The 13,510-nt window shown below is 34.8% G+C and overlaps 1 protein-coding gene and 1 pseudogene across 1 annotated transcript; one reads left to right on the top strand and one right to left on the bottom strand.

Moving 5' to 3' along the window:
• Positions 1-3,577: 3,577 nt before the first annotated feature.
• The window catches only part of LOC104222342 (polyubiquitin-like), a 37,629-nt pseudogene continuing 27,696 nt past the window's right edge, over positions 3,578-13,510 (bottom strand).
• On the top strand, positions 5,866-7,028 carry LOC104222325 (uncharacterized). The gene is made up of 2 exons (XM_009773563.2): positions 5,866-6,836; positions 6,924-7,028. The coding sequence occupies exons 1-2, from the start codon at positions 6,102-6,104 to the stop codon at positions 7,026-7,028; spliced, it is 840 nt and encodes a 279-aa protein (XP_009771865.1). The 5' UTR covers positions 5,866-6,101.

The raw sequence follows: 13,510 nt of genomic DNA on the forward strand, positions 1-13,510 counted from the left end.
GCCAATTAGTGGCCAAATCCACAAGTTATAGCCTATAGGCACATGACCTCAAACAAAACATTACGCTAGTATCATTTGTGAGCAGAAGAAGAATGATAAAACAACTTCAGTAATCAAAGTTCAGAATCAGTATAAGGTTTTGACTAAAAAAAATTTCAGACTTAGCCATTTTTTCAAAGAGGGAGTTACAAGCATCAGTAAACCAAACAAAAGGGCTCATGCTAGTTCATTTCCATATTTAAGCTCACACAGTAAAATTTACTATATCTATAACGAATTAATCAACTATTATATGAAATAATCTCATTCATTACACATAATTTGCAACTTGACAATATTATATCATTCCAAATAGGCAGTACATCAAGAGAGGTGAAATCAGTACCTTAACAACAACAAAAACTAGCAGTAAACAGATGAAATGTTGACTGAAACTTTAAAGAAGGAGAAGCAAACAAAACCCAAACAGCAGCAATAAGGAATCAACCCAGAAAACCAAGAACCATCACTCAAACTTCTCAGAAATCAAAGTATTTGAGAAATCAGCCTAAAAACTAACTAGGAAAACTGATGCTTTTTCCAAAAAAATTTAAGGATTTTTCTTTGTATTCTGAAAAACTTTAGGTGCAGTTATGCTAATGAATCTCTGTGCAGAATGAAGGAATAGCTTTCCTTTTATAGGGTATGTCCAAAAAAGCATCAAAATGGCATATTCTACCCTAAATTCCACAAAAGTCAGATAGTACAACATATTTGGACAATTGTCTGTCCTTTTTCAGCGCAATTCTAGCATTTTTATGCTGGAAATGGGGACAACTGTACAGATGCTAGAACCTTCTGATATTTACCTTATGTAAAACTAGCTTTACCCTTTCATTTACTGATTATTTCAATTCTAACCAGTATTCTGATCCTATTTTGATTCCGGAAATCCATTTAGGACCTTCTAGAACCAGCTAAGTGATTTGTTTCAATTGTATCAACTTATAGCCTTGGGGTATTACCCTTTACTTCTGAAATTAACCTAAAGTCTAAGGTATCTAGATTTCAATTCTAACCATTTAAACCTAATTGACGAGTTTTACCTAACTATCCCTGCACAAATACTGAATTAAAAACTTATAGCTAAACAGTAACTAAACAAAAGCAGAATGCTCATGTAAAGAAACCTAGAAATCAACTTAATTATTTTTCCATTAAACAGATTAATCAACTAAAGCTAACGTTAACTAATCAGAGACCGTCCAAGTAGGTTGTTTAATTAAACTCCTAAAACTATTCTAATCAACTTCAAACCAAACATTGAATATCAAACAAACAACTATAAGAGAGAAACAAACTCAACAGAATAGTCAATTTTATCAAAACCCTAAAATGATTAGACCTAAGTAACCTAAACTTACGCAAATTGAAATTAAACTTCAAATGATGAAATTTTAGCATGCTTTAATTAACCTAATAAACATATGCAAACAAACAAGCTAAACAGTCATGAAAAAAAAGAAGAAGAGAAAACCTAAAGTTGCAACATGTGGCTAAAAAGAAGAAAGAACATGAAAGAGATAAACAAAAGAAGAAAGAAAAAAGAACGAAAAAGGAATTACCAAAACTCGCTTCGAATTTGAACCGATCATGAACTCGGACAAGCTTCAGTGGGGTAAAATGAACTTGGACGACCATTAATCGACTGTTCTCCACAAGAACAATCGACTAATGGAAGTCTTGGGTTCAAACGACCCAGAAATTGAATGGAAATTAAAAGGAAAAAAACTAGGGTTTGACTTTTAGATCCAAGATCCGAGAATTTCCAGACTTGTTTGAAAGAAATAGTTGGGACATATGGGAAGAGGAGGGTGAAGTGATTCTATGGTGTTAATTTGAGGCGGTTTGGAGGTACTCCGCTGCCGTAATACGATTTCCGAGTGGCAGAGCCGTCGAGGAATTTTAGGGCAGCTAGGGTTAGTCTCTGAGAGAGAGAAAAGAGAATGGGGGGGGGGGTGTTTTGGGGGTTAGGGGGTCCTATTCAGACAGTTATAAGGGAATTAAGTGACCAGTTCTGAGCCGTTGGATCAAAAGAATCCAACGGCTGTGATTGAAAGACAGGTAAACGGCATCGTTTTTGGGTAGTGGGGATTGGACCGGGTGGACTGGTCTTTGGGCTTGGGTTTGAATGGGATTTTAAAATTAATTGGGCCAATTTTAAAGACAAAATACATTCTTCCTATTTTTCTTTTCTTTGTTTTTCCTTTTTCTTTTCTCTAATTTGTAAAATTAAACTAATTATCTATTTATAATATCTACAAAAATTAGTTAATCCTAAATTAATGAAGAGGAAAATACTAATCTAATATTATAAGCTAAAATGTAAACCTGAACAGTACTATTTTTTTGTGATTTTTATTTTAATAAAGCAATTAATTAACAAATTATTCCTAAAACATGAACACAAAATCTAATATGCAATGTATGATATTTTTGGGAGATTTTTCATGATTTTAACAAAAATTAAACGTGCACACAAAAAATACAAACAATTAATAAAAATACTACAAAAATCCTAAAAATTGAAAAACAAGTTGAAAAAAATTTATTTCTTCAATTTTGTAGGAGTAATTTAGTAGGCAAAAATCACATGCTCACACTAATTCCATGTCTCCACCCGTTAAGGCATAAGCACAATATGAACCTGAAATCTCATGGTTTTCTCTTACATCATTAACCATTCGGCCGTAACCTTTTGTGTATTTTGATATCTGGTTTTATCTTCCTCAACTTGTTTACCTCTACGTTCAATATAATCTAGTGTGCGGATCAAATAAGGATACATTATTATTCTCTGGATCATGCTCATTCTTGTTGGGATGAACAGTCTTCCAAGAATTGAATTAAACCGATTTTCTTGAAAAAGGCATTGGATTCAGTTACTAGGAATATAATCTATATGTTTTGTTATTTTCAGTATCTCTCGAGAAGATGCATGTATACATTCAATCTCCTCTACCCCAATTTTTCCCCTTTGATTCAATAACCTTTACTATTGCTTTACAACCCCCAAACATTCTTTTCTAAAAAAAAAAAAAAAAAAAATCCATCAATTTTTTCTTCCAATGATGCAACATTATCAAAGACAATAACATCAACACAATCGTTCAAACTAAATCACAATAATTGCACAAGAAAGCTATTATAAAATCCTGCCACATCGAACCAAGAAATGCACCTAAACTATAAAGCTTTATTTTTTCCATTGAAACCAAGAACCAGCAAAAATCGTTCAATCACCAGAAACTTAAGCATGACACCAAAGCACTTAAGCCTTTTGAATATTTGCTTCTTAATATAGTAACAACAACTCAATAAAATCCCACAAGTGTGGTATGGGGAGAGGGTAGTGTGTACGTAGACCTTACCCCTATTCTGAGGTAGAGAGGCTGATTCCAAAAGATCCTCGACTCAAAAAGACGAAAAGAGACAATAGATTAGTAACAATAACAAGAGAAGCCAAAAAAAATAATATCATCGTCCTAAGAGCTAGAAATTAGAGGGATTTCTTGATATAAAGATAATATGATTAGACTCAAATGATAAAGAGCGTACACAACACTATATTCTCAATCTTTGCTTTATACATCATCAATATCTTTGAGAATTCTCTATCACCAAAACAAATAGTACTCTTACCAGTCAAATTCTTGACAAGGATATCAATCAGTAGTTTCATCTTTCTATCGTCGTATAAGATGAAGTACCCAATTTTTTCTAATGTTATAATCAGAAAGATGTTTATCATTTTCAAGATGGCGACCATCTAACAACAAATGTAACCTATCCCTATAATCTCCTTTTTCTTGGACCGTTTTTATAATATTTCCAATTTCAAACGAAGTTCTGACTTCTAGGGTTATTATTTCTGCCTTATATGTCCTAATAATGATCGGATAAACTTCATCTTCTCTATAATCTCCGCGAAGACGCAACACAAGATGGAGTGTGGATTCCTTCTGAATGTTATAATCAGCAAGTGTTCGACCATCTTCGAGTTGTTTTCCAGCATAAATTAACCTTTGTTGGTCTGGAGGAATTCCTTCCTTGTCTTGAATCTTTGTTTTAACATTGTCAATGGTGTCTGAGCTCTCAACTTCGAGTGTTATGGTCTTTCCAGTAAGGGTCTTGACGAAGATTAATTTGCATATCTGTAATTGCATGCAAAGAAAAAATATTCAGCATTGTGGAAAATGATTAATAGAAAAAATGTATTTCATTCGCTCGTGTTCATGCAGGGTTGGGGAAGGGTCACACCCCAGAGGCGTATCCAAGTTGAGGGATATGGGTTCACGTGAACCCATACTGTTATCCCTAAACTATGTATAGCAATGTTATATTTCTTCAAAATTATCTAAATATATGTGTGTGAGCCCATGGTCAAAGACTGTTATGGTGCAATTATTATTGGGTGCACATCTACAAGTTAAATTGGCTGTTCAAATCCCACTCTGAACAGTCTTGTTTTTTGGCATACATACATACATACATACATACATACATACATATACATACATACATACATACATACATACATACATACGTACATATACATATATATACATACATACATATACATACATACACATACATATATATATATATATATATATACATACATACATATACATACATATAATATATGTGTGTGTATGTATGTATTCATATATTAAAGACTAATGACGATATATTAAAAATTATTGATAGATGTGCACCCGAGAGCTTCACTTCTAGTTTTTTTTGTCTATATCTTCTCAATTGGGATTCTTGGGGTCCTCGTCATTTGCACCAAATCGAAGCAAATTTATTCAAACACTTTCATTTGAAGATTTCCAGTGTCTTGCTAGCCTAACATGGCATTTTACTATAAGGTGAAGTGTAATACATTCATCCAAAATAATACTTGGGTTTCCTTGCTTGAATTTTTAGTTTTATTTTGAGGTCATTCCTAAAATTCATGTAAATAGAGAAAATCATATATCAAAGTTCAAGAAAAGATAGTCACCTTAAATAATTTTTTTTTTTTTTTTTGAGATTCTTCTGACTATTAGATGAAAAAACTGTTGTTATGTAAAATTTTATTTTATTTATGTGCATTCTTTGTATATTAAAATTATTATGAGAGTTCAATTATTCAAACTTTACTTATCCTACAGAAATCGTGGTGGACAAGGTAACATTGGAAATTCATTATGGAGGATTTTTTGGATCGCATCCTGTCTTAAACTATGAAGGAGGAAGGGGAAAGGTACACTCCGTACATAATATAGATCCTGATTGTTTGTCATATATAGAACTTTTGGCTATAATGAAAGAACTTGGTTATTCTGAAAATTGTCTTATATATTATAATACACCTAACCAAGATATTGCTGATGGATTGGTGTTGTTAACTTCCGATAAAATGGTATTAGAGATGGTGAAAAACCATAAAAATATTGATATTTTTGAGTTGTATGTTGAGGAGAACTTGATGGATTTTGGAGGAAATGTTGAAGCTGCGGGTGAAATTGGCTCTTATGATGCAGGGGGGTATGGAAAAGCTTTGGCGGATAATACACAAGGAGAGGGAGGTGTATTTGGCTGAAAATAACATTGAAGAGGATAAATCAGTTGAGGATAGTGACTCAGATAGAACATATTCACCCGAGAGCGATGAAGAAAATAATTCTGAAGATGACTTCGAATACTTCGCGGACGGTGATACTCTTAGAGACTCATTTAAAGTTATGACTTCGACTCATATAAATAAACTTTTACAGAATAATCTCAACCCAGGAATTACAAGAGATATTGATGTGCCATATATTGACCACACGATAATTAAAAATATCCATAATGACTCATATTATGGAAGATCTGATGGTCTATCTGAAGAAGGTGTTCCAAGTGATTCAGAGGACTTAAGTGGTGATGATGAGACAAAGTGTGATGCTCCTAATAAAGATATTGAATGGTTTAATGAAGAGACTGATATGGAAAATCCAATATTGTTCACAGGTTGGGTTTTTCTTCAGTTCAACAATTTAGGAAGGCTCTTAGACAACATGCAATAAAGAATGGGTTTGAAGTTGGATTCGAAAAAAATGAAAGTGATAAGAGTCACTGCACATTGCAAAAGATTGTGTGGATGGAGAATTCATGCTAGCCATTGGAAAAAGACCACTGCGTTTCAGATTAAAACTCTTTATGGAATTCCCCATAGGTGCCCTAGGACATTCAAGAATAAAATTGCCAATTCTGCTTGGGTTGCCAAAAGGTTCATGAAGGATCTTCTTGATGCACCAAACTGGAGCATACAAGGTTTTAGAAGAACTGTAAAGAGAAAATGTGGTGTAATAATCTCTAAAAAGCAAGGGTATAGAGCGAGAAAAACGGCAACTGAGTGGATTAAGGGCAATTTTTATAAGCAATTTCATAGAGTCAGGGATTATTGTGAAATGGTTTTGAAGCAAAATCCAGGTTCTGCAGCATTCTTATGCCTTGACAGATATTCATTGCAACAACTGCCTTCTTTCAAGAGAGTGTTCATCATGTTTTCTGCTTTGAAAGAAGGGTTTATGTCAGGCTGTAGACCTATGATTGGCTTAGATGCATGTTTCTTAAAAGGCCCTTTAGGAGGGCAACTTATGGCAGCTATTGCAAGAGATGGGAACAACCAAATGTTTCCATTAGCTATTGCAGTTGTGGAGTCCGAGTGTAAAGAGAGCTGGACATGGTTCCTAGAATCCTTAATAGATCAAATTGGAGTGCCTGAAGAAAAAGGATGGGCTTTTATGTCTGACAGACAAAAGGTACGCATCTATCGTTTTATACATAAACTTATCTTCTTTTTTTTCTTCCTTTTTTCCATAGCTAATATTGTATAATTTACTTTGTAGGGTCTCCTTGAATCCTTTAAGAAAGTTATGCCAAATGTTGATCACAGGTTCTGTGTTAGGCATATGTATGCCAATTTCAAACTTAGGTTCAAAGATAAAAACTGAAAGACTTGATGTGGGCAGCAGCTAGATCATATACTATTGTAGATTTTGAAAAGTATATGGAATTGATCAAGAAAGAAAATACAGAAGCTCATCGATGGTTATCAAAAATTGGAGCCAACCAGTGGAGTAAGTCAGCTTTTTCAACATTGCCAAAATGTGATATGTTGAGCAATAATATCTGTGAAATCTTTAACCACTGGATTCAAGAAGCTAGAGACCAACCAATACTAACCATGTTGGAGATCATTCGAAGAAAGATGATGTGTAGGTTGCAAGAAAGATGTGAATGGATTAAAGATTACGATGGACTAGTTTGTCCAAGGATCATGGACAAGATTGAAGAGACCAAAGAACAAACTTTAGATTGTGAACAGATAGAAGCTGGAAATGGAATTTGGGAGGTTCATGAAGGGTTGGAAATATACGTGACTAAACTCAAGGAAAAGGTATGTACTTGTAGAAAATGGGATGTAACAGGTATACCATGTAGACACGGAGTTAGCGCCATAATGACTGCTCGTCGTGAACCAGAAGACTTTGTACATCCATTTTACCATGTTTCGACATTCAAGAAAGCTTATTCTGGGACAATTATTCCAATACCAGATCAATCACAATGGGAAATTGCACCGGGTGATCCTATTCTACCACCTGAAGCTTCAGATAATAAACCCGGAAGACCAAGAAAGAGCAGGAAAAAAGGTATAGATGAACCAATAAATCCCAACAAGGTGAGGAAGTTTGACTATCCTCATGAATGCAGCAACTGTCATGAGATCGGACACAATAAAAAGACATGCAAAAATCCCAGCAAGCCAAGGCAAAAAAGAATTGTTCAGGTATTTTTCTTGATTAGCTTAAGCTTTTTATTTTTCTTCTTTTTTCTTTTTATACTTGATTTGGCTTCTTTTTTTTTTGTGTGTTCAATAGAACAATGGAAGAGGTGCTAATGGTGTGAGTGAGCTTAATAAGTTGCCCACTAATCCTAGAGGTTGGGAAAGAGGAATAGAAATAGAGATAAATAATAATAGCTATGGTAGAGCAATAACTAGAGGCAGGGGAGCAACTAATTTGCAGTCCATGAATGGTAGAGGCAGGGGCAGAGGAAGAGCGAGAGGAATGGGAAAGCAAAATAAACATGGTCCATGTTGTGGAATAGGGAACTGGAATGGTATCGGAATGTCAAACATGAACCAATTTGTACTGGCCTCACAGGTAATAATAGGGTATTTTTCATACCATATGTTAATAATAGATGTTTTATCAATAATTTTCTACCCTAATTGTAACTTTTGGTTTTTAAGGTTCAACCACCTAGACCAAGTCAAATTGCTTCTTCAGCTACACAACTTGGAACATCTCAACTGCACACCTTTTGGAGATGCTATTTTCTCAACTCAAGCGTCAGCAACTGGACGAGTTGTCCAAAATAGTGTAGGAAACTCATCTAGTGAGTGGGATAGCCTCCTTGACTTTGCATCAAGGATGTTCCTTGATTAATAGTCCAAATTGTGATGATCATCTAATTTTCTCAATTTCGATTACAATTGAAGTTCTTTGGATCACCCAATCAAGGCATATATGCGTTGGAACAATTGAATTTGCATGGTCATGATATTTTTGTAATATATTCAATGAGTGATTGGGTTTATTCCAACATGTTCATTGTTGTCCTTTAACAATTGCAGTTCTTTGGTACTTATATTTATTTAATGGTAGGGAATGAAAAATATTCCAATATGTTCGTTTTTTTAAGTTACTGGGAATGTACTAGCGCCAAAACTATTCCCTCCAAAAAGAGGGTTTATTCTGAATTTTTATTTTTAGTGATAATAGTTTTTCTTTTCCAACTGATTTTTGATTATAAGGGGGTTGCCGTTCTCATTCAAAATGTGAAGAGGGTATAGTTTCCCGAGCCTTAAAGGTTAAGGGGGTAAACTGGATTTTACTCTAAAAGTATAGTAAAAGTGTTTCGGTGGAAGATGACTTAGTTGAGGTGTTCAAGTAAACTTTCTTTGATGGTTTAAGTATTTGTCTATGTATTCTGCCAAATTTAAAATATATTATTAATCCTATTAGTCCCGTAAATTCCTTAATTTACATGTTGTTGGTAATGCTATTATTTTGTGTGAATGATTAAACGCATTAGCGCTATTTCAACTGCAGTGCGACAAATTTATCGGATGAGCCAAGCTTTGCATGTTGTGGCTACTTTCGAAAACAGCTTATTTAATTTATTCTTTTACATTTAGGGTGCGTTTGGTATGAAAGAAATGTTTTCCTAGAAAATAAAAATGATTAGTTTTATCACTTATTTTCTCTTGTTTGGTTTAGGGGTGTGCATTCGAATCGATTTATCGATAAATCGAATCGATTATTTGTTATCTGTTTATCGATTTATCGATTTTGATTTCGAAATTTTCCTTATCGATTAATCGATTTCGATTTTGTCCTCTTCGATAATCTGTTTATCGATAAACTGATAAAATATACTAAAAAGACAAATATACCCTTATTCTATCATACCCTTTCCTTTACTCTAAGTCCCTAACCCTATTATTTCCTCTACCCATTCTTTAGGAATCAAGGAGAGAACACAATTTCTTAGGGGATCAAAATGATGAAAGTGTTGAGGCTGTTGACTAGATCAATTGCAATTAAGGTTGTTTTATTGTTGTTGCTCGGCACTGTCATTGCCTCGACCCTAGTTTGGTTGGTGAGTGAAATTTTTTTTACGGAAACTATTTTTTATTGTTTCGTTAGAGAGTAAAAAATATTTTTTTATGCTTCTCTCCTCGACCCTTCACCCAATTCCCAGGTTTCCTTGCTCCCCCCCCCCCCCCACACACACACACAAATACCTAATATTTTCAGGACTTCATTTTTTTCGATAATTTAATTATTCTTCTAAAAAATTCACACAAATCCAAAGAAACTAATGTGTTGCTTTATTTTTTTACGCAAAAAAATGTTGAAATTTATGCTCATTAACTATAAAGAAAATATTCTTTTTTTGGTTGAAAAAGAAAGTATTCTTTCTATAACATGAAAATAAAGTAATCATTTTATTGAAATAAAAAAAATACTTTCTCCACATCATGAAAAAAATACTCATTATGTTGAAATGAAAGAAAATATTCATTTGTTGAAATGAAAAAAAATCTATCTATAACATGAAAAGAAAGTACTATTAATGATATTTTTATTTAGGGTGGGGTGGGACGAGGGTTGGGGTGGGTAGATTGGTGGGGATGGGAAATAGAATGGAGAAGGTTGAAAATGAGTTTTGGAAAATATTTTCCCTTCTCTTGATAAGAAAAATATTTTCCTCCAATTGGAGGAAAATAAGTTGATGAGGAAAATGTCTTCCAAAACATTTAAGCTAATCAAATATGAAAAAATTAGAAAATACTTTCCGTCGTAACAAACACACCCTTAATGTTTGTTTTGACGTGTATTCAGTTCTTTTTTAATTTGTGTTTTTAATAGCAAGCAACTCTGTAAAAGAACAGCTTCTTTCTAGGGACAATAAAGACAATTTCACAACCCGGATGCTTCTTAATTTCCAACTAGTAGCCGAATTTGAGTTGTCACATTAACACAAGAATACTTAATTAGAAATTGCTTCTACAGAAATTTCTCAATGCTAGAACAAGAATAGCAGAAAATAATCACGTAATTTGAAATGAAAGTTTAAGATCAAGTGATCCAGAAGCTCCAGGGTATGTCAAAATTCAATACTGCCTCCGGTCTACTTTAATTAATTTTTTAGCCTTCCTTTATGGTCCATAGTATTTAATTTTTTCAGATATCAAGAAAAAATTAACTTCTTTTTTCCAAAGTTCCCCTTTGAGTAAAGAGTCTGAGAGATTTGTTATATTCCTAATGAACAAATTAAGGTTCATATGGTCAATTTCATTGTTAATTAATGCTAAAAGGTAGATTTCTTAATATGTGTGTAAACAACTAAAAATCAATTAAAATGGATGGAGATTAAAAGTGTGCCAAAGTCAACCAAGTTCAGCTAGGGTTTGCTAATGGTCTAATTCTTTTCAGTAGAGGAGATATGCAATCAGGAAAGATACTCCATCAATATTTTCAAGTGTTTTCTGCAGCATCAGGTCTAATTGCAAATCCAAAAAATGTTGTCTTTACTTTGGTGGAATGAGCATCATGACTCAGCAACAAATTATGGACATGTTAGGTTACACTAAAGGTGAACTACCCTTTAGATACCCGGGTGTTCCCAATAAGCACTAAGAGGTTATCTGCTATTCAATGTGAACCTCTAATTGAGAGAATGTTAAGTAGGATTCAAAGACGAACAACAAAATTTTATCATATGTTGGAAGAACAATGTTAGTTGAGAGTATTCTATTTGCTTAATATTCTGGGCTCAGATATTCATTTTGCTAAGAAAAATCATCCAGTTCATAGAAACAATTTGTAGGAGATTCTTGTGGACATGAACTGCTGAACCTACCGGAAAGACTTTGATTGCCTGGGACAAACTGTGTGCCCCAAAAGTAGTATGGGGCCTTAATTTCACCAATGTGGAGATGTGGAACAAAGCAGTCATTTGCAAGCCCTTATGGAACAGTTGCACAAAGAAGGAGAAATTGTGGGTACAATAGATACATTCATACTACATAAAAGGAAACACAGCTTGAAATACAGATCCCAATAGTGCATGTGAGCACGTGATTTTTGCTTCACACGACAATCGCTCCAAAAAGAAATAAAAAATATATAATTGGCCCCGCTGTACAATTTCGGATTTCTGTGCGGCACCTTGTGGATTTATTTGTGATTTTGGCCCATTCTTATTTATTTACTTTATTAAAATAAAATTCAAAAAATATATATGTGTCCTGCGTAATTCAAACCGTAATTCGGTCATTAAATAGAAAATCGTGAATAGGCATTTTTCGTCCATGATTTTGTTTGGTTTGACTTTACCGGTTTTGAAATACTTTAGTATGTGCGCAAATAATTATATTTGAGTGTGTATTTAATTTTAATTTGATTTTTTTTAGTTTTGTTTTAAAATAAATAAGAAAAGAAATAAAAATAAAAAATAAAAAAAAAGAGAGAAAGAAAAGGCCCTTCCGGACTTGGGCCAATTTGTTAAAATTGGCCCAACGAACTCAGCCCAAGCGGACAGCCCAAGCCACCAGTCCAAACAGCCCACCCCCAGGCCATGAAACGACGTAGTTTAACACCAAAGCTACGTCGTTTCGATGCCAACCCATCACAACCGTTTAAACCAAGCCGATCCAACGGTCCAAGATCAATCCCCATAACCCACCAATAAACCCGACCCGTCTCACCCGGACCGACCCTAACCCTTCACCCTTGGAACGACGTCGTTCCCTGTTAGCCGAAGGATCCTGGCCCTTCATCTCGTCTCATCCAACGGCCAGGATCCATTTGCCCACTAACTATATAAGTACATAACACTACCCTACCCCCCCTATCCAATACCCCGGCTGCTTCGTCTCCCCAAACGAACAGCCCTAAAACCCTAGCCGCCTCTGCATACTTCCGCCATGAAAGCCGGCGGCATGGATGCCGGTGACCTTCCCTTGAACACCATAGGACCCCCAGGCCATCCTGAACCCAAATCTACCAACCCCATGTTTCGAATCACCCCCCAGGTCCTCGAATCTTCATTCGAAGATTCGAGTCAAAACTCGATCTGACCCAACCAACCCCAGTTTTGTACCAGATACTCCCCAGACCCCCCTCGTGACCGAACCATACTTGGTTTGGTCCGAATCTAACCAGGGAAACATGAATCCCGGATCTGAGTTTTGGAACTTTGTAGTTCCTCGTCACTAGTTCATACCCGTTCGAGCCAAAGAAATTAAGGTCCAAGGGACCTTAATCGAAGTGTTTCTCATCTGAGAAACACTTCGATTAAAGTCCGTTCAGCCTTAAGAAAGTCTGTCCAAGTCCGGTTCAAGGTTTCCGATTTTTCAAGATTTGAGGTGAGTCTGCCTTCTTCCCTTATTTGTTTGGTCCATGTGAGGGATTAGATGTCTGTTCATGTTTTGTGTCAATTTGTGTTTTGAATTTTTATCAACTTTTGTTCGTCCACTCTGTTTGAACATCTGTGTTTGTCTGAATCCTTCTCCTCCTATTCTGATACGGCATGCGTATTGGTTGTATTCCAATTTGTACTAACTAACTGATTCCTCGGATGCACCATTCTATTTTAATCAGTATAAGTCGAGTCATGTGTCCCATACTTCTGAATGTTTGATTTTCGGCTACGATTGTGTACGATAATGCTAATATAGTCGAGTCGACATGAGTCGTCAATTAGTTTCAACTATCTGAGCATAGCAAAGCGATTTGTTTCTGTCGAACATTTTTTTTTTTGAATCAATTGAGAAACAATTTTGTTTACTTATAGCTGTTGATTTAGATCAGTAATGTAAAAGGGATGTTTGGTTAAAATGCTGAATTGGATGGCATGT

Source organism: Nicotiana sylvestris, chromosome 12 (genome assembly GCF_000393655.2).
Source record: "Nicotiana sylvestris chromosome 12, ASM39365v2, whole genome shotgun sequence".
NCBI lineage: Eukaryota > Viridiplantae > Streptophyta > Magnoliopsida > Solanales > Solanaceae > Nicotiana > Nicotiana sylvestris.